Below are 22640 nucleotides of genomic sequence, written 5' to 3'. Positions count from 1 at the left end.
AAACGCCGAAATCGGCGTCCCTGTACGCATAATTGGTCCATGTACACGGGTGTTTATTGCAGCTTGGGAGTCCCCGGACGCACATTTCTGCAGTGAGACGCAATGAAAATTAACTGATTACGTAAACCTGCGAATACACAAGTTTTGACCCAAGAGCAAAACATGTGGGCGGAGATACACGCTTGTCACCGATAGTCGCGTATAGCCAATCAGCGTTGCCCGTTTCCACTACACCGGGAGACAGGCGGCATATGTATGATCAACTCGAATACATGTGATTGTCGGCGTGATTGCATAGTGACAATTTCTAATTGTTAACTACGGATTACGTGGTGTTTGAAGTAACTTCGATTGTTTTCTCACGTACTAATTACCAGGCAGTTTTCAAGATGTTTTTAAGATGCTGTCGATGTCGGTCTTAGTTACGTGATTATTTTTCTGCAAAATCGCTGATGTTACTGAAGAAGCATTTAATATGTGGATAATAGACATACTGTGCATTCTTAATGTATTTTCGACCGAATGTTTTAACGTTATGCTCTTAATAAGTATTAAAAGTATAACTGTTCATATATTTTCTTTTCACTGTATGTTTATATACGTTTACATTCTGAAATAAAAATTATCACGAGGGATTTTGTCCAACTTGGTATTTTCACAAGGGGGATTTTGACCACCTTGATAATTTCACAGGAGGACTTCGTCCAGGAAGACCAGAAACAGCAGGGATGGGGGAGTGTGTGTGTGTGTTTGTGGGGGAGGTGTTGTCCAGGGGTGATTTTTGACTACATTTTACCAGTCAGTCTAGTCAGTAGTTGGGGCTGCAACTTTTACAGCTTTGGGAGCCCCAGGACTGCAACTTGAAATTGCTAGTGAGAACCCTGGAGGAATGGTCACAAGTTACATCTGCATTAGTATCAAGTCATTCTAATAAGGGGTATTGATGCTAGATGAAATGGTCCCATCTGGTTAACCTCGTACTGACGGATGAACGGACAGGACAATCACTATATGCCTCCCACAACAGTAGATGCCGGGGGCATAAAAACAATGTTTCAAGGGCCATAGTTCCGAAGTGCCTGGGCCGATTTGGCTAGTTGTCGAACTTGGCTGAGGACTTATTGGCAAACACATTTTGTTTAAGTTTGGTGATGATCGGATGAGAAATGTTCGACTTAAGAATGCCTACAAGATTTGTGACAGAGGGACACACAGACAGGAGTAAATCAATATGTCTCCCACCACACAGTGGTGTGGGAGACATAATGAAACCATTATCCTGCAGACAAGAAGATGTTGACAAGACGGACAACGGACATAAAGTTGACACAAAAGCTCACCTTGAGCCTTTGGCTCAGGTGAGCTAAAAAATGTTCTTCAAGACGACTAATTTTTTATGCACAACTTTAGATACATTCACTTTGACACAAGGTACCTATCTGCAACGTCCTAGTATAAATTTACAGCTGTTCTTGGTGCTCTGTGTAACAGGAACTCTCTCTTAATTTGATTGCCGGCACTCTTTATCATGTTGATTGATGAACACTGCAGCAAACAATGACCGACACTATTAGTAAGCTCTTCGAACTAAAAACTTTTGATCAAAAGTCTGTGATGTTAGCTTCATAATTAAGCCAAGAACTTGACCACAGAACCTGGCATCAATGAAAGACAGGCAGGCTGCACGTATCAGTCAGACATACTGCAGAAGAAGTGAATGTCCCATTCACGCTACCAATTTTGTCCTCCAAGTAAATAGGATATCTTCAGTCTTAATTCTAATTGAATGCACGGTCCAAAATAACAAATTTCATTTCACATTATATGCACAGATACCAAATCTTGATACTGCATATGCTGCCTATACAAACATCGGATGGACTGGTACCAGGCTCTACAGGGCACAGTTTTATACGGAGCAGATAAAGTGTCCCTTCAAATCTGGGGTTGTTTCAACTGCCCAAATATGTACTAGATTAGTGAATAATCAATGGCTGGTTCCTAAAAGTAAATATATCTTCACCTTCCAGCAATAACCTAAACAAGCTCCTCTGAATGATGATTAAACAGCTGGTTCCTAGAATTTAGTACATTGTATCTTCATCATGTAACAGAAGCTGGATTCCAGTATAAAGCCCCTTCAGAATGATGATTTAACAGCTGGTCCCTTGAAGGTTATTATCTTCATCAAGTGACAGAAGCCGGGTTCCAGCAATAATGATGCTGAGAGTCTAGATTGCTCAGCTTATCCATATCAGAGTCAGACAAACTGAATGAGAATATGTCTATGTTCTCTTTGATGTGAACAGGGTTTGTTGACTTTGGTATAACTCCTGAAATAGCCGAAATAGCATTTTTGCTCATAAAAATATTCTAAACACTTTTTTCCAAGTATTTTTGGAAGATTGCTAAGGTTGATACTAAAATGAATTGCTGTTACAGTACGAAAGTTTCAATGACAGTTCTGAGGTATAACATTTTATCAAATATCTTTGTCAACACAGATCAGTAAAATGAATGTCTAAGATATAACAGTCAGCAACTCAAAGGGAGGTTAGTGAACCATGAATCCCTACTTACTTGAACTAGAGATGTCACAGGAGTGACGAATTATACCCCCGCATTATGGCCTTGTCACAGAACTAAGCCAATGTCAAGCCGAACTTGCTTGACCTTTGACCTACTGACCTCAAAATCAATACAAGCCATCTGCTAGTCATGATCAACACCCCTATGAAGTTTCATGATCCTTGGCCTAAGCATTCTCAAGTTATTTTCCGGAAAAGGTTTCAATGTTCCAGGTCACCCTGACCTTTGACCTTTGGAACTCATAATTAATAGGAGTCATCTGCTGATCATGACCTACCTCCCTAATAAGTTTTGTTATCCTATTCCAAAGTGTTCTGAAATTATTGTCCGAAAACCATTTTAAATGTTCCAGGACACTGTGACCTTGACCTGTTACCCTTTGACTGCAAAATCACAAGGGGTCATCTGCTGGTCATAACCAACCTCCCTATCAATTTTCATGGTTCTAGGCTCAAGCGTTCTCAAGTTATCATCCGGAAACCGTTTAACTATTTTGTGTCATTGTGACCTTGACCTTTGACCTACTAGCCTCAAAGTCGAACTTGACCTGTATTTATCATGTTACACCCTTGTATAAAAAATTATGATCCTAGACCCAAGCATTCTCAAGTTATCATCCAGAAACCATTTAACTGTTCCATGTCACTGTGACCTTGACCTTTGACCTACTGACCTCAAAGTCCAAGTTGACCTGCATTTCATGATGATACACCTTTCTACAAAAAATTATGATCCTAGACACAAGCGTTCTCAAGTTATCATCCGGAAACCATTTAACTGTTCTGACTCATAGTGACCTTGAACTTTGACCTACTGACCTCAAAGTAAAATTTGGCCTGCATTTAATGATGAAACATCTGTGTACCAAAATGTATGATCCAAGGTCTAAGCTTTCTCAAATTATCATCCAGAAATCGTTAAACTGTTCAGGGTCACTGTGACCTTGACCTTTGACCTACTGACCTCAAAGTCGAATTTGACCTGCATTTTATAATGATTGATCTGTGTACAAAAAATAATGATCCTAGACCTAAGCGTTCTCAAGTTATCATCCGAAAACCATTTAACTGTTCAGGGTCACTGTGACCTCGACCTTTGACCTACTGACCCCAAAGTCAAACCTGACCTGTATTTTCTGATGGTACACCTGTGTACCCAAAATTATTTAAATCGGTAAAGCCTTTCAAGAGTTATCACCCGGAAACCATAAAACCAATGGACCGAAAGACCAACCGACAGACAAGCTCACTCCTATATACATGTACACCCCCACACCAAACTTCGTTTTGTGGGGGTATAATAACACCAGTACAAAACACTCGGGTGTATGTCCACTTGAACACACCAATATAGCTACGACCTAAAAAATTGTTTTTTTTCCCCAGTATCCCAACCTGCCCTAAAAATTTGCCACGACCCTAAATGTTTTTATGGTGTTGGATTTTTGTTGTTGATATTTTTGCTCTTTTTTAGACTTTTTTCTAGGGCTAGTTGCTCTTTCTTCATTAAAAAAAAAATCCCTACCCTATATTTTTTGGCATGTTACTGCAAAAAATTTTTTTCAGGCCTAACTAGTTACTTCAAGAATTCTGTAACAATTATCAGAGGACACAGCATTACAGGGGTAGAGTAATGGACTTCTGATCCAGAAGTTGCAGATTTATAGAAGTGCAGAATTTAATCACTGTCTCCAAAATACCTTAGCACTGGTCAGTAATCCTGGAGGAAGTCATCAAGTATAGTTGACCCTTACTCTGCTAAATCTCTAAAATGAACTTGTTCATCTTTCAATTTGGACAGTACCATTAACTGTTAAAAGGGGTGCATACCAAAAAGATACTGACTAAATGGTGAACAGTGCAGGTCATGATCAGACTGCACAGATGTGCAGGCTGATCATGACATGCACTTGTTGGAAAGGCAGAATAAATCGTGTCCAGCATGATAAGGGTTAAAATAACTTGTGAAAACATTCTCCACAATCACTGTTAATCAAACAGATTTACACTAAGAAGGCAATGGTTCACTAAATTCCAATCAGTAATTATTTTATGTACCAGACCGTGTTAAATATTTAAGCCGCGCCATGAGAAAACCAACATAGTGCGTTTGCGACCAGCATGGATCCAGACCAGCCTGCACATCCGCACAGTCTGGTCAGGATCCATGCTGTTCACTTTCAAAGCCTATTTCAATTAGAGAAACCGTTAGCGAACAGCATGGATCCTGACCAGACTGCGCGGATGTGCAGGCTGGTCTGGATCCATGCTGGTGGCAAATGCATTATGTTGGTTTTCTCATGGCGTGGCTCATTTATACACAGTGAACTACATCAGGCCTGACCTATCTTGACAGTGAAGGAGGAATACCAAAATTTAAATGAACTGAGAAATTTATAGACAGGTATACCTATATCTTGTTGTACAGCCCATCTTAGCAGGATCTGAGCAGGGGTTCTCTTGTAACTTTCTGCTATTGTCACAACTGTTGGGTCTTTTAACAACTGCAATTAAGCATCAAGATTTTATGAATACAAAATATATCTACAAACTTTAAAAGCTGTGTACAATTTCAACAGAAAAATACCATGGTGGTTATTACAGCCTTCCATTTTCACAAAAATCTTGCTATGTCTCCTACAACAGAATAGTGAAGAGACGTTATAAAACTAAATCACTGAAAACTGTAGTTACAACAACAAAAAAGATTGACTCCCAGTAGTAATGACACTTTCAAAGGTATTGCATTCAAATCACATGTTAAATGAAATTTTTTTTTTTTTGTCTCCTATGTGAATATATCTTCAAATTATTTGTATATTGACCTTGGCAGAAACTACAGCAGCTGTTTAGAATAAGCAGAGATATTATGAAACACCCTGTACAATATGTAGATTAATATATTTCTCCTTTATGTTCTCAGGATTTTCCAAAAAATAAAGTCATAGCATAGATTTCTATGTGCCCCGTCTGGATAATTCATCTAATATTATCCCTTGCAAAACCTGATATTTTTCACCCTGCTTCTCAAACTCTGAAATCCTAGCAATATATACTTACTGACTGGCAAGTTGTTCAATAAGTGTTTTATTACATGACACAAAAGTATTTTTTGCAGATTTTTTAAAAATGTTTTAATCTAGTCCAGCAAACATGTTGAATACAGGTTGGTTATATAAGACAAACAACTGCAATTTATATAACAAGTTATGTTCTGACTTTAGTCCAGCATACATTTTGAATATAGACTGGTTACATAACACAAAACAGACCAGTTTATAAAAAGAATTATGTAATAATATATCTACCTTATTATCATCTGAAGTTGTACCTAATGAAGAGTAAGCCTGAAAGTGGATGTTATGTTGTTTACAGTAAGATACCAGTGAGGTCTGTACAAGGTGTGGATGGTGCTCTATCTGAAAAATACATATCTACCTATCTAATTGTACATCTTGCAAATTCAAATCAACCGTGTAAATGTTCAAACTATAACCAGCTATGAAAAACAACAGTTACTGATATGTCAACCAGCTCTAATGAAAACGTTATGTCCGATTATAGTGTTATAAATTTTTCTTTTACACTTGAAATCTTTATTAGGTTCTGTAGAAAGTAATGTGCTATGGTTGAAAGTGGTTTTAAAAGCACATAAGCACAAGTCTGGCAGTATTTTACCCTTCTGTTAACACCTAACCCCCTCCCCCCACCCCCTCACCCTCCCTCCCACCAAAAAAAGAGACAAAAACAGCAGTTAATGCAAGGGATATTCAAAAGGTTTTTTTCTGCCCTCATTACATGATTAAAATTGATCTTTGCTATTATCCTTCTTACAAATTCAATATTCGAAATTCTACAACTATATATTGATTGACTTAACCATATCAACATACATCAATATTGCAATCATTACTGATAATCGTAACTAGAGCTATCACTTAAGAATAATACTACAAAAAGAATGTTGTGTTTCAGACCTTTGACTTTCAAGTGTAACTTTGACTCTGAACCTGGGCTGTGCAATCTACATGGCGTCTTGATGAAGTTAACAACTGATGCTAGTTTTATGAAAATCTTTCCAGTGGTTTAGGAAGATTATGGAGTGAACACAAATTTGAGCTATTTGAGGTTTGACCTCATGTGGCCTTGACTTTGGACCTATTGACCCAGTTTCTGCACTCTGCACATTATCTTCATGAGGTTAATAAATGATGCAAGTTTTATAAAAATCTTCCCAGCAGTTAAGAAGATACGCAGGGGACATAAATTACAGACAGACGGACGTGCACATGATTCCAATATAGCCTCCATATATTTTGTATTTCTGCTTCTACATCTTATGAATTTTTACCTGCAGTACAGCTGGTGGTATGGAACTATAGGACAGGAGCTCCTCCAAATGTCTCTGTTCATAATTAGAGATGCCAATAGCTCGTAACTTTCCTGAAATAGTGGAATGAATAGTTTAGTTATTCTAGTCATACCAGTAAAGTGAAAATAATGCCTGTACCATAAAACCAGATCGTTTTTGTTTTACCCATATAAGTAACAGAAGCTATTTACTTATGTATGATGCATTTTAGTAGACTGGATAATTTCTGACACATTTCTATTTTTGAGATTTTATAAATGACAGACATATTGCATTATTAAGAATTCACACATCATAGCTGGTTGCTGGTTGTTCTTTTGAAGATAATGCCTTTAAATGATAAATACTGCTAGTATTTTAAGTATTTTAATTGTGTTTCCCTCTGCCCAAAAATTCTAGTGGAAATAAACCCTATTGCAAATACAACAGTTTTTTACTGTATTACCAAATCTTCCTATACAGTACTGTAAGATTATCATCTCTTGAATCCCCTTAACCTTTACCCTGCTGAATTTCTATAATGGACTGGTCCATCATTCAATTTGGGCAGCATCACTCTATATTTAAAGGGGTGTTCACTGAAAATTTACTGACTGAATAGCGAACAGTGCAAACCATGATCAGACTGCATGCATGTGCAGGCTGATCTTGGGTCTGCACTGTTCGCAAAGGCAGAATCAATTGCCGCCAGCAAGCTAAGGATTAAAGTCACACTGTGCCCTATTATAGCCAACATTCTTAAGCACATTAACAGTCATGTCCTTTCAGCTGCTCTTTTGCTAGGTTTAATGTCACATCAACACAATTAAAGGAGCCAACATTTGGCGACTTCCATGTTAAAAGAAGACCCCTTGTGCCATTATTTCAGTCATAGGTGGGCACCAGTGTAAAAACACTGCCCGTCCTTAAGATCTCACACTGAAGAATTGTACACTATAAACAAAATTTAAACACACAGCCATAAGGGGCAAGTGATTTGAAGTCAGCACTTTAATAGCCCAGCCATCACTCTCAGCTGCATCAGCTAAAATAAGTATAAATATAAAGCTAATAATACTAAATCTAGTCTACCTTCTTTTTGAAGATCCTCAAGGTCTTTCCAGCTTTCCTGTCTATGTTGAATATTTGACTGGTCCTCAGGTTTCTTGCCTTGTGTTCCAGGCCAATGTATTAGGTATAAATCAAAGTAATCAGTCTGCATATTTTCCAAAGACTTCAAGCAAGCTTGTCTACATTTACCTGCACCCTGATCTTTTGGCCCTGTAACATTGTACTTCATAAATATAATTTTGCTTGGAGAAGTCTTTTTATTGCTAAAGAAAAACTTATTATGAAATCTGACTGTCAACAATTTCTGAAAAGAACTAGAATGTGTCTGTAGGACACAGGGTGTGCCCCCTACTGGTACATTTGTCACAAATATGGGAAAATAATTCAAATGTTTGCAGTCTTAATGGGGTATAGCCTCAACAAACATTTTATGAAAAGGATTCATTATAAATTTTGAGCTATGAGAATCACAAACAAAAAATCCACTATTTTGGCTATTTCAAGGGCCATAACTCTGTAATAAACGCTAAGATTCTCAAGAAGAAGGCCAAGTGTGCAATGTCGCATCATGACAAAGACTCAAGCAAGGTTTCATGAATTTACATCAAATACTTGTTAGGCGCGTCACAAGCTGAAAATGTGCATTTTTGACTATTTCAGGGGCCATAACCCTAGAAATTGGGGGCGGACCCAGATGAAAAATAGAAGGTGCGCAAGTTCATATCACGATAAAGACTCATGCAATATATATTAAATACTTTTTGTGCTTTTTTTTACTATTTCAGGGGCCATAACTCTGGAAATAGAAACCACTAAAATGACCATTGTAAAATTGTTTTGTTTAACCTAAATTGTTAAAATTATGAATATCCCAGTTTCAGCTACTCCCCTGACTAGAAATTTACAAGCCTTCTTAGCTGGAATACCTAACTGTAAAAACCGTCACAGTTCCAAATAACTTCGTTATGTTTTAAAACCAGGGCCTATAATTCATCAAAGCTCTAGGTCTAAAACTTAGAAATTCAAAATGCTACATTTTCATTTTGCTCTGGCATTGAGGACAAAACACAGAATGCAAAGAAACTTTCTAGAGATCTTCATTCTACAACTAATGATGGACTGGCAAAATTTCTGCATTACGAATGTGCTCTATATTTCTGCAAACTGAATATCTGATGTTCTTTTAAAGTTTAAATTTCAGACTATAAATAATGATGAATGCAGTCTTTGAAGCCATTCAAGGCCAAACTGTTTCATTTGATGGTTATTCAATAGACATCCAATGTGTAAACTACATTCTAATATGCTTTTCCCTGTTAGAACTCTCTTATGCTAGAATGATGTCACGTTAACATGTGGTGATATCAAAATGTTTGTTGTGACAAAGAAAGCAATACTATATTTTATCTACTGTTTTAGATTAAGGGCATAATTATTAGAATCGAAATAATTTATAGCAAAACCGTGTTTTAACACTATTTATACACTTGGGCGGTAATACGCTGTACAAATAATTGTGCCCTCGTGAAATTATTACGCCTGACGTATAACCGCCCATCATGCATAAATAGTGTTAAAACACTCTTTTCTATAAATTATTTCTTAAATAATTGACTGAGAACACTCATATTACATTCTACATGTTACTTGAACAAAACATGTTAATAAGCTGTCAGACAAGCCTTTCAACTGTTTAGTTTTTTGTTGGGTTTAACATCCTTTCAACACAATTATATGTCATATGACAACTTCCCAGCTGTTCACAGAGGAAGACTCTAGGTGCCACTCTGAAGATTATTTCAGGCATGTGTCAGAACCTGGGTAAAACCACCAACCTTGCGCAAGCTATCTGGATAGCTTCCTCACAATGTCATGACAGAATTCTGCACCCCAAGAAAGGTTTCCAACCCACTGTGATGATGAACAAGTGCTTAGAAATCAACAACCTTAACCACTCAGTCAAACAGGCCTGCCAGGGAACCACAGAACCAGTGCGAAGAACGATAATCATTACATTAACTTCTTTTACTTTAACTGGATCTGTAACTAAAATCAGCAAAATAGACCTTTGAAACTACACACAGACATATAAAGACACTGTACCCAGCTTGCTTGTAATGAAGAGGTCTTCCCTCTGTAGACTGAACTTAGGCAGTAGGACCTTCAAACTCTCCCCGATATCACCCTCATTTCTGTAAACTGCTGCTGTGTCTGTTAGAGAAAATACAATTTACTTCAATCTTTTCTTTTTAAAAATATATCAAATCATGAGTTTCTGATATCAGAAAATTACGCATTATTGCATATGTATAGAGATTTAACCTTTACCATTTTTATTTAACAGTCAGGGGTGTAACTGTTTTAAGTTATGTAACCTATTTCAGTTACTTTTTCAAGCATTTTATAACCTGTATTAGTTATAAAATATTGTTAACTCGGGTAAGTTATTCAATAAAAGTCTTTTTGCTCTTCTCACAAAGTGACCTTTATAGTGAAATTAGTAGCAAACTGTGATTAATCAAATTCTCTTTTAGTCTGATCATGACCTGATAAGCATAATGGGATGTTAAGAGTTTTATAGCTTTAAAACTCTTGTGTAAAACTTTATCAGCCTTGCGTAAAATTTTTTACTGCAGAGCTGGAAAGATAAAACGTCAAGGATTCAGGTAATAATAGCATTAGTCACATTCAAAATACGGAATTGGCACAGGAGGGCTTTATAATATTTTATGATAACTGAAACAAGTTATGAAAGTATAAGCAATAACTCAAATGGGTTATAAACTGCGATAACTTTAAACAGTTACACTCCTGACTGTTTAAGGAAAACTGTAAACAGAATGCAAATTGTTGAGGGAACAATGCTTGGTCAACCATAATCCTGTCTAGGTTATTTCAAAGCAATGGAAAAGTAATCCTTTCTATGTTACTAATAATACAGGATAAGATGTTCATAGATCTAACAGTCCTCAAATCGTGTTCTTTGATTTTCACATATTTTTAGTCATCTATTGCATAATTTGTATGTTTGTATATATATACATATACAGACAGCAGAGAGTTTTCTCTAAACTTTATCAACACATTAATTTTCACCTTGTGAAATTCTGTGGCTTTTAACATAAAAAAAATTCATCCTTTTTTTTTGGATACATTTCAATGCGGAAAATGTCTCAACTTCCAAAGGACATTATTTTCTAGTTACTTCTCTTTTCAAGTCGCTACTCAAATCTATCTATCTGTAGTAATTATACATGATTTTTTTCCATGCCTAAGATTAAAACTACCTTAGTGAGTCACCTATGCCTACAGTAACAGCATTCCTGTCAAGATTCTATACAAATTATCCTATCTTGTTCTGAACAAATAGCAGAACACTTTGATGATGACTCAAGATTTATATGTAAGAGTTTCTGAAGATGTTTACAGAAGTGTAAATAGTCACCAATAGATCTGTATCCTGCAGCAAGCGCTGCCTCCAATGTTTGGAACACAAGATCTCTACCTCTCAATTTGAATGTTCCAACTGAAAAATTGAACAGTGAGAATAATTTCATTAGTAATACCTTGTTTCAGTTTATTTAGGTGTCACATACATTATTTTAGGAAGCAGATTTTAAAAACGACTAGCTTTTGACTGAAACCAAATGGGGCCAAAATTAAAAATATATTTGTTTGCTGTCTCCCTACCTACCCACTTAAAATGCTGCGCCCCCAAAGTTTTTATTGGTCAATGCTGGTCAAATTATTTTTTAAGTTCCGATTATGACAAGTGCCACATATATTTCAAGTAAGCAAAATAATAAGTAAGATACATTCTATTATTTAATTTCATCCTTTCATATGACATACACTGATTTGTTTTATTTTTACAGAAGAAATATTCTGTATATACGATCATACATGTACCTACCAGTAAAAGTATAATCCCCCCACCAAAAAAAAAAAAAAAAAAAAAAATAGAATTGCCTACCTACCTACCTAACTTTAAAAAGAAGGGTTGGGAGACAGCAAACAAAGACTTTTTTAAATGTAGCCTGGTCTATTGTCAAGACTATGAGGATTTTACATGCCTGCCTGTGTAAGACAGGGTTTTCCCTACCCGAGGGACAGTGTGGAATGGAAAACCGAGCGTTAGCGAGGTTTTTTATCCATGCTGTCCCAAGGGTAGGGAGAACACCAAAAACTGCTAAGTCAAAAAAGGGGCATAATTTAAAAAAAAAGCAAAGTAGAGTTATGGGACCTACACAGTGCATGTCAGATCATGACAGGGAACAAGTGTGTGAAGTTTCAATCCATTCCCATAAGTGGATACTGAGATACCAGCTTACATACAAAACCTTAACCAAGAATTTCTAAGTCAAAAAAGGGGCATAATTTTGTAAATAAGCAAAATAGAGTTATGGAACCTGTGCAATGTAGGTCAGTCTATCACAGGGAATAAATGTGTGAAGTTTCAATGCATTCCCACAAGTGGTTACTGAGATACCAGCTTACATACAAAACTTTAACCAAGAATTTCTAAGTCGAAAAAGGGGCATAATTTTGTAAAAAAGCAAAATAGAGTTATGAAACCTGTGCAACGTAGGTCAGTTTATCACAGTGTATAAGTGTGTGAAGTTTCAATCCATTCCCACAAGTGGTTACTGAGATACCAGCTTACATACAAAACCTTAACCAAATCGGGACGTCGACGTCGGTGCGGACGCAGACGCATGGGTGAGTCCAATAGCTCTACTATTCTTTGAATAGTCGAGCTAAAAAGCAAAATAGAGTTATGGAACCTGTGCAATGTAAGTCATTTTATCACAGTGAACAAGTGTGTGAAGTTTCAATCCATTCCCACAAGTGGTTACTGAGATACCAGCTTACATACAAAAAACTTAACCAAATCGGGACACTGACGCGGACGCACAGGCAAGTCCAATAGCTCCACTATTCTATAAATAGTCAAGCTAAAAATAAGTAGAAGAGTTGACACACCACAACACATGATAATTCAACAGGACGCGCATCACTCAATACGACAAGCATCAATATAGCCTTACTCATTTGGGATGACTAATAAAAGTCTTATTTTATGTTCTGATATTTATAGTTGTCATCCTTGTAAGCCTTACCCGTATCTGCATTTTACTGTTAGGAAAACGAAGACATTAAACAATGTTAAAAATCCCAAAAAGTCAAAATATATTGGTCAGACTTACTTGCTTTAATAAATTAGACATTAATATTCATGCAGAAACTGCAAATGGGTTGAATTTAATTCGTATTTTTAAATTTATCTTCGAAAATATGATGTGACAGGTGTGAGGAGATATCTACCTTGACAACAGTTTCAATAAACAGCTAAGACTGCCGATGACACTAAATTGCAGAAAAAACCCACAAAATATACATTCATAAAATGTCAGCGATGCAAGTTTATGCTTTAATGTCAATATCAATTCATTATCAGAGATGTAAATTCATTACAAATACATTGTACATGTACCAGAACACGTTCCCAATGGATTTCATGGGGGATTTCCTAACAGTAACAGAAATATGCAGAATAAGTTTGGACGTGACGGAAACAGCGACAGTCAAAAGTTATCATGCTGTCCTGAAACCTCCTATTATTTGGACTAGCAACAATACGACATGAAATTGTGAAATTAATGGCTGTCACATCAGCACATTGTCGTGAAAGCGACCTAAACTTTAAGCCTATACCACGTGTGACAGGTCCCGCGTGACACACCATGATCATGAGGCTGAGCTATTCATACTAATCCAATGCATACAGTTTGTTTTTTGTGACGTTCAAGCTGTAAAAGTCAGAAAATTAAACAGGCTGGTAACATTGCCCGATCGGGCTTACGACATAAAAAGTAATATTTCTTGAAAAATAATGAAGATATTTCTTTCAAACTTGGTCCATTTATTAAGCATAACAAATGATACAAATCAGAATAAAAATGACTTGGTTGCCTTCAGTTTTGGTAGAATTATTTCCCCTTTTCAGATTTTTATGACGCATAATCTTTGAAGTCCAAACAAATATGTTCTAATGCAATGTTTAAAACAGAAAACGGTTCAATGGCTTTCTATTGCCCCGAACATGTGCGCCAATACCTTTATTCTCAAGAAAGGAACCAAGATCTTATGTTGACACAAGTTTTTGTGCAAGTTTGATTAAATTCAAATCATAAATGAAGCTGCTATTGTGCAGACAAGGTCAAAATAGCTAATTCTGGCCCTATCAGGGGCCATAACTCTGGAACCCATAAAGGAATCTGGCCAGTTCAAGAAAGGAATCAAGATCTTGTGGTGATACAAGTTGTGTGCAAGTTTGGTTAAAATCAAATCATAAATGAAGCTGCTATTGCACAGACAAGGTCAAAATAGCTAATTTTGGCCCTTTCAGGGGCCATAACTCTGAAACCCATTATGGGATCTGGCTGGTTCAAGAAAGGAACTGAGATCTTATGGTAACACAAGTTTTGTGCAAGTTTGATTAAATTCAAATCATAAATGAAGCTGCTATTGTGCAGACAAAGTCAAAATAGCATATTTTGGCCCTTTCAGGGGCCATAATTCTGGAACCCATTATGGGATCTGGCCAGTTCAAGAAAGGAACCAAGATCTTATGTTGACACAAGTTTTTGTGCAAGTTTGATTAAATTCAAATCATAAATGAAGCTGCTATTGTGCAGACAAGGTCAAAATAGCTAATTCTGGCCCTATCAGGGGCCATAACTCTGGAACCCATAAAGGAATCTGGCCAGTTCAAGAAAGGAATCAAGATCTTGTGGTGATACAAGTTGTGTGCAAGTTTGGTTAAAATCAAATCATAAATGAAGCTGCTATTGCACAGACAAGGTCAAAATAGCTAATTTTGGCCCTTTCAGGGGCCATAACTCTGAAACCCATTATGGGATCTGGCTGGTTCAAGAAAGGAATTGAGATCTTATGGTAACACAAGTTTTGTGCAAGTTTGATTAAATTCAAATCATAAATGAAGCTGCTATTGTGCAGACAAGGTCAAAATAGCTAATTTTGGCCCTTTCAGGGGCCATAACTCTGGAACCCATTATGGAATCTGGCCAGTTCAAGAAAGAAACCGAGATCTTATGGTAACACAAGTTTTGTGCAAGTCTGATTAAATTCAAATCATAAATAAAGCTGCTATTGTGCAGACAAGGTCAAAATAGCTAATTTTGGCCCTTTCATGGGCCATAACTCTGGAACCCATTAAGGAATCTGGCCAGTTCAAGAAAGGAACCAAGATCTTATGATGATACAAGTTGTGTGCAAGTTTGGTAAAAATCAAATCATAAATAAAGTTGCTATTGTGCAGACAAGGTCAAAATAGCTAATTTTGGCCCTTTCAGGGGCCATAACTCTGGAACCCATAATGGGATCTGGCCAGTTCAAGAAAGGAACCAAGATCTTATGGTGATACAAGTTGTGTGCAAGTTTGATTAAATTCAAATCATAAACGAAACCACTATCGTGCAGACAAAAAAATTGTGGACGGACGACGGACGGACGACGGACAAAGGGCGATCACAAAAGCTCACCCTTTCACTACATGATTTACCCTACATATATAGAATAAAGGTATTGGGGCACATGTTTGGGGCAATAGAAAGCCATTGAACCCTTTTCTGTTTTAAACATTGCATTAAAACAATTTTTTTGGACTTCAAAAATCATGCATCATAAAAATCTGAAAAAGGGAAGTAATTCTAACAAAACTGAAGGCAACACAGTTATTTCTATCTTAATAAGCATCATAATTATGTCGTCTGGAATCTGTCAAGTATTCCATTTTCTACAGAGACTTTTTATGAAGCTGTGTCCGAAGATGCCGCAGTATGGACCTCTTTCACCGTATTTATTCAGCTGACCAACAGTAGGCCCAGCGAAATTAGAATTTGGAGACTTGAACTCGAATTATACAAGTCAATGGCTGGATATATTCCGAAATATTTAAGATGTGTTTTGTATAATAGGGGGCCTTAATTCAAGACCTAGATGTGTTTTGCTTACAGTAATTTTGCGTTTTTTTGCATTTTGATATCACTAAGAATAGCAATAAATGTATGCAAAGAAATAGTATGTTACACAATGAGTGTACAACTAAATACAGGACGTTGCTCGGAAATCGCAACATTTTATATCATTTCATATAAATGTTGATTGCAAGTTTAAGTAACAAGTTAAAGTATTTTGTCAGTTTGATTTAATTTATCAAAATTGGCCCTTTGTATTTGTGGATTATAAAAGGTGGTCAATTAGGAAAAGACAATCAAACTAAATATTAAAAAACAAACTTTAATTGATTATTTAGATTAAAGAGGTGTTGTTAATTCAATCAATTGTTGATTATACTGCTATTTCTCAAATCGGCACTCGGGCATCATTAAAGATAATTATCGGCCAAACACGTGGTGTTAATTTATGATAACGTGTCAAACAACAGCCATCACATAGATAATTGGCATAACACGTGTTGCTGATAAGATGCCGGCATTTTGGCACTTAGCAAAGGCATGAAGTTTGATTGATTATTTCATCAAATAATCACATTTAATATAACAGTTCCTTTGATTTGGCCGCCTGTTAATTTCTGAATATTCTTTACATTTTTTCAGACAAAAAAAATAAATTTAAAAATGAAATACACTAGTCTATCAATATCGTATGTTATTTTTACAATTGTTAATTGTAGTGCTGTCATTGATTGGGTCTTAGGCGTATCGACGATACCGATATACCAGAAGACAAATATCGACGATACATCGATATATTGATTATTAAGTTAGATTAACGATCTATTTGTTCATATAATACTATATACCTTCCTGTAAATGCTATTTTAAGTTCTGTTGCCTACTTTCCATATTTCTGTTTGATTGTGTTGTATTTGTATTTATGAAATAAAAGAAATACATAAAAATTAATAACATCTTTCATTTTTATTTTGCCTTCACTCCTTTTTTGCATTCATCCAAATTTACAACTTTGTGAACTTCAGTTGTTTTTTAGGGTCTGAGTGTTTATTTGGGTAGTTTTTTCTCCCTGTAAAATATCGATTTTTGAAAATGGGAATCGATAATCGATCGACAAAAAAAAATCGTTGATACATCGATATCGTTTCTATCGATGACAGCCCTAGTTAATTGTATTGTAATATTTTATTTGTATCATAAGCATAACTCAGTTTTGCATTACTGTTGATCCATTATTTATACAACATTTTCAATAGGAGAGATCGTGTTTGTATACAAATCCGTTGTATATTCTATTTTTAGAACTGATAAGACAAAGATCGGGTGGGCAGACGCCGAGCGTCCATGTTTTTCTGTTAACAGAGATGTTTTTCTAACGGCTTAAACTTTCTTAAAACACAAATGATATCAATAATTTTTTGATCAATGGAAAGAATATAAAACAAGCAATTATTTATGATAACTTTTAAATATTATTTTGATATAAAATGGATTCATTATGAACGCTAAGTTTGGAGCATCGCTACGCCGCTATTAAAATCAAATGTCATTTAAAACGGTTATTCATTTTCAAAAAATATTTGAATAAGAAAATATGAAAATCATAAGCATTTCAAAACTTTTTGAATTTTTAAAATCCATATATGAACGAAAAAGTTATTTAAAATTGAAAATTCCGATCCCATACACAAACGATGTAAAAACATTTTGTTTTGCCCACCGCCAGATAAACAGGTGTTGATGCGTGACGTCAGGGCGATCTCTCCTATATTTTACGAAACTTGCTCTAATGCATTCACAATCATAAGGGACATAATTCAATTAGCAGGCTGGTAACATTGCCCGATCGGGCTTAAGGCATAAAAAGTAATATTTCATGAAAACTAATGATGCTAATTTTTTCAAACTTGGTCCATTTATTAAGCATAACAAATTATACAAATTAGAATAAAAATAACTTGGTTGCCTTCAGTTTTGGTAGAATTATTTCCCCTTTTCAGATTTTTATGACGCATAATCTTTGAAGTCCAAAAAATATGTTCTAATGCTAAGTTTAAAACAAAAAAAGGGTTCAATGGCTTTCTAATACTCTAAATTATTGCGCTAGTACATGAATTTTTACATTTTACTCTGCTTTCACTTACAACATCATAGAGAAATGTTAGTTTAAAAAAAATGCTCATACATCTGCACTAGAAACGAAGTATTAATCCTAAATATATAGAATAAGGGTATTGGCGCACAAGTTTAGAGCAATAGAAAGCCATTGAACCTTTTCTGTTTTAAACATTGCATTAAAAACATAACTATTTTGGACTTCAAAAATTATGCATCATAAAAATCTGAAAAAGGGAAGTAATTCTAACAAAACTGAAGGCAACAAAGTTACTTCTATCTTGATAAGCATCATATGTTATGCTTAATAAATGAACCAAGTTTGAAAGAAATATCTTTATTATTTTTCAAGAAATATCACTTTTTATGTCGTAAGCCCGATCGGGCAATGTTACCAGCCTGATTAGGTATAATTTTTAATCCGTTGTAGTTACCTCCTGTGCTGCGATTTTCAAACCGACCTACATTATTTTCTTTCTTACTTACCTGTACCAGGAAGGTCTAATACGTCTGTATCTAAGTTCTCCATGTTCTTACTTGGGTTATTTTGATTTTAATTAAGGCAGTGGCTACGATTACGGTACCTTAATCCTAGCCTCCGGTTCTAGGATTACGGAAGTTCCGTATTCCTAGACAACCCTATGAGGATAGGCTAGGATTACGGAAGTATTTAAGAGACATCAAAAATATGTTAGGACATGCATAAATGATGTTGTAAACTTCTTATTTCACTTTATTAAAATAGCGATTTTTGATGGCTGCCTTATTATTCCGTGTTATCTATCCGCCATTTTGGGTTAGTATAATCTTAAACGCTATATTAATGGCGGCCCGCGGAAATATTATAGAAATATGAGGGTAAAAGTTAGGTTTAAAAAAATATTCTATACTTTGATTTTTTTTATTTATATCGTCGCACCACGTAATTTTACGCACACCTATTTCGACGCCATTTTTGTTTTGACCTCGTTCTCGATTAACGTGGGGTTTCCAATGACGTAATTACTCGGTGTAATGACAGAAAACATCATGGTTACTTTTACCGATAAAAAAGTTGGAAAGTTCAGGATTTGAAGATATTTATCAGCTTTCATTTACCCTATACATGATTTTTAATGTTTCTACTAATGCACATTTTCATCCATTTTAAAAATGTCTCTGTGGAAGCTTAGATTAAAAAAGTTACTGGAAATTTTGTTGTACGTCTGCAGCCGACTTTGGTGCTATCAAGGTCACATCACTGCCATGTGACATATGTAGTCGCACTATTTTATGCACTGTTTTGGAAGGTGTACGCATTATATATCAGTGCGATCATTACTACACACTTCGTTTTTTTTCTCTTGTCAAGTAGGCTGCGAACACTGGGTTCATCTAAAGTTTTGTAAAAAACAAAATGTGCCAAATTCCTCTGTAAACACTGCAGTCCAGAAAAATGAAAGAAAAAACATCAGACAGTGTGTATTAAAAAAGCAGAGTGATTATTTATGTTTTAGCCCCTTATCTGCATGAATGTTAAAATGTTTTCAGATTTATTTATATCATTTGACCTTAATATTGATTATCTACTTGCATCTGCTTTTGTGTCAAGTTTTATTGCAGCATCCATGACAGTTATGGTGTAGCACATTACTTACAGTGGTTGCACAAATATTTAAGCCAATCAAAAGCTTCGTAACAAGTATCATGTAAGATGCGTCGAAATAGATGTGTTAGAAAAAAGTATGGCCGACCACACTAGTTGTTGTTTACCTTTTGGCAGTCAGTTGTTTAGAATAAGATGTTATTGGTATGATTCAATGCATAAAAGGTTAGTGCATAAGCAACATCTAATAGAGTCACGTATGATACTGAATGAAAAAGCGCGACCATGTTGCTTGTTATGTGCGTCGAAACTGGTGAGTCTGGGATAACCATATTGTATGTTATTAAAGACCATTTGTGTTGATTTGATGACAAAAATTGCAGGTACATATGAAACATAGATAATTCTATAAAATTTCCGCGTGCCACCATTAAGATTATACTAACCCAAAACAGCGGATCGATAGCACGAAATAATAGTGAAATAAGTAATTTTACAACGTCATTTATGCATGTCCTAACATATATGTGATGCCTCTTAAATACTTCCGTAATCCTAGCCTATCCTCATAGGGTTGTCTAGGAATACGGAACTTCCGTAATCCTAGAACCAGAGGCTAGGATTACGGTACCGTAATCGTAGCCACTGCCTTTAATTAAAGGTATACTGTTCAAAAATACGTTTAAATCATTATTTTTGGGGGTAATAAGTCAGACCGCGACTAGACACTTCCTAGAAATTTCCTGTATACTTACGTCCGATTATTGGCATTTCCTTACAAGTGACAGATGATAACTTTATCATTTTCTTTATTGAAATTTAGAGGTTCAAAGTCGTTGGCCTCAAATAATTACTGCATGCATGCATGTGGTGAAATTTTGTCATTTGTTTACATACGCACCGTGTAAGCGTTTGTCAACCAGGAGCGCATAATTGATTAGGTAAAGATTGTAGCATATTTTCTTACTTTTATGTCTTTAATATTTGTTTGCATAGAAGTTAATGTGTTTTTTTGATAATTTATACATGTAATTTTGTATTCTTGATGTAAAATATACCTTCATAACATGCCCTTGTTTGTGAACGATATCCCGATAAGTGAAATAGAAACCGGACAGATGCTAGTGCAGTCGAAAATTAAGTGGCGTTTCAGATGTGCTGTCAGAGGAATGGTCTCCTAGATCTTTCAGCCATCATAACGACTGAACACTAAGGGTGCACAAAGGATGACTAGGGAGCACAAAGGACCATTAAGGGGCACAAAGGAAGCGGTATATGTAGCAATCTCTTGGATTAGTCCAACTAATTGTACGTGAGTCGCGATATTGTGATAGTTTTTGCATAGGTCAATATCTCTCCACCACGTACAACATAGAAAGGACCTTTTCTGTGTTGAACCTTCCGCGAAGATTCTACACAGCGATTTTAAATTCGCATTTTAACTATTAAAAAACACCTGGAAAGAATATCCATTATATTCTTCCATTCAATTGATTTTTATGTGAATAAACTGCAAAACACGAGTTTGTCACTGTTTTAACAGTGCACCCTAATGTTTACACTAATTTTACATGGCTCCAATTCGTGTCACGTGATCGGTAACGACCAGCCGCACTGTCAACTCACTGCCTGTACTGAGTGTAATGGCAGACAAGTAAATAATGCGAGGTAGCCAAAATGAAACATTGTAGTGTTTACGTTTTATTAACATATTTTACTGTTGTGTTTAAACCATAAAATGATCCAATTTTATTTTGTTTTACGATTTTATCGTTTAAGTATATTGTCTGATCGTGTTTTTACCCAAAGAACTATAAAATACACAGAATGGCAGCTTGGGATAATCCCGCGTCATCTCGTGTTAACGTGTTATCTTATTTCAAAGCGTTTGCCGACTTGATCAATCATGATCAAATCAAAGACGCTTACTGAAGTATAAAACTGGTGGTACGCCCGGCACGTAATAAACCAATTTGAGTCCTTTTTCAAACGAAAACTGTTGATTTCTCAGACTTTCCTTCCCTGTGTAGAAAATACTAATAACATTAAAAATGCACCATTATCATGATAAACAAATGATCCGAAAGTAACCTTATTTCAAAGCGTTTGCTGACTTGATCAATCATGATCAACAGACGCTTACAACGAGATCTCATTCAGTTGTCAGGGGATGTTGGCGAGATTTGCTCTATATGCCTCTGTTTATTTTATAGCTCTTTGTTTTACCTAAATCTATATTCACCACAGAAGAAAAGGTTTGTCTGATCGTGTTTTTACCTAAATCCATATTCACTGTGACAGAAGAAAAGGTCTTTACTGGTTTTGAATTTGACGTAAAGAGAGGGATTCTGCCCAATCATTAAATATCTCAGAATCAGTTCTGACGTCAAATTATTTGGACTATCTCTCGGATGAGACCCCGGGCCGTGGAGACTATTTCTACAGAATGAATTACAGCGTCACCTTCTTATGAAAGTTAGTTACACACTTACATTCATTCCGTATGCTCCTTCTACAAATATCTGGATCTTGAAGTTGAAAAATAAAACCGAAATTCACAGTTATCAAACGGTAGACTTCTTTTCCCATGCATTTTTATATCTTTTTTAAATGTTACAAAAATATTCCAATGGGGTATTTAATGATTATGATTACTTACCAACTCTCAGTTATTTCATGGCAAATCATATTATTGACAGAATGAGTCAATGAAAGGTGTTGATGGATGTTGACTTTAATTCTCTCAAAGCAGACCATGTATTGATTTTCCTGGCTACTCTTTACAAAACTGTATCAGGCTTGATGAAAATTGGTGTTTAAGATACTAAAAAGGAATTCAGAGTCCACAGTTCAAAACTAAACATGTCCTTAGAGGCCCTTTTGTGGCTGCTTAGGGGTTGTTACTGGTACTGAATAAAATGAAAAGAAGA

The 22640-nt window shown here is 35.7% G+C and overlaps 2 protein-coding genes across 2 annotated transcripts in view; one reads left to right on the top strand and one right to left on the bottom strand.

Annotated features, from left to right (window-relative positions):
- Nucleotides 1-868: 868 nt before the first annotated feature.
- On the bottom strand, nt 869-20591 carry LOC123531428 (glyoxal reductase-like). The gene is made up of 8 exons (XM_045312379.2): nt 20466-20591; nt 11456-11536; nt 10114-10221; nt 8032-8220; nt 6940-7031; nt 5897-6007; nt 4999-5092; nt 869-2333 (listed from the first exon to the last, which is right to left on the bottom strand). The coding sequence occupies exons 1-8, from the start codon at nt 20512-20514 to the stop codon at nt 2188-2190; spliced, it is 870 nt and encodes a 289-aa protein (XP_045168314.2). The 5' UTR covers nt 20515-20591; the 3' UTR covers nt 869-2187.
- LOC123531426 (transmembrane ascorbate-dependent reductase CYB561-like) overlaps nt 20572-22640 on the top strand; it is a 29883-nt gene continuing 27814 nt past the window's right edge. Inside the window, exon 1 of the mRNA XM_045312378.2 lies at nt 20572-20651. The gene's annotated coding sequence lies outside the window, so the exon portion shown is untranslated. The remainder of the gene's footprint in view (nt 20652-22640) is intronic.

The sequence above is a fragment of the Mercenaria mercenaria genome, chromosome 11 (assembly GCF_021730395.1).
Source record: "Mercenaria mercenaria strain notata chromosome 11, MADL_Memer_1, whole genome shotgun sequence".
Classification (NCBI taxonomy): Eukaryota; Metazoa; Mollusca; class Bivalvia; order Venerida; family Veneridae; genus Mercenaria; species Mercenaria mercenaria.
The sequence above is the reverse complement of the archived record's forward strand: the minus strand, read 5'-3'. Positions and strand labels throughout refer to the sequence as shown.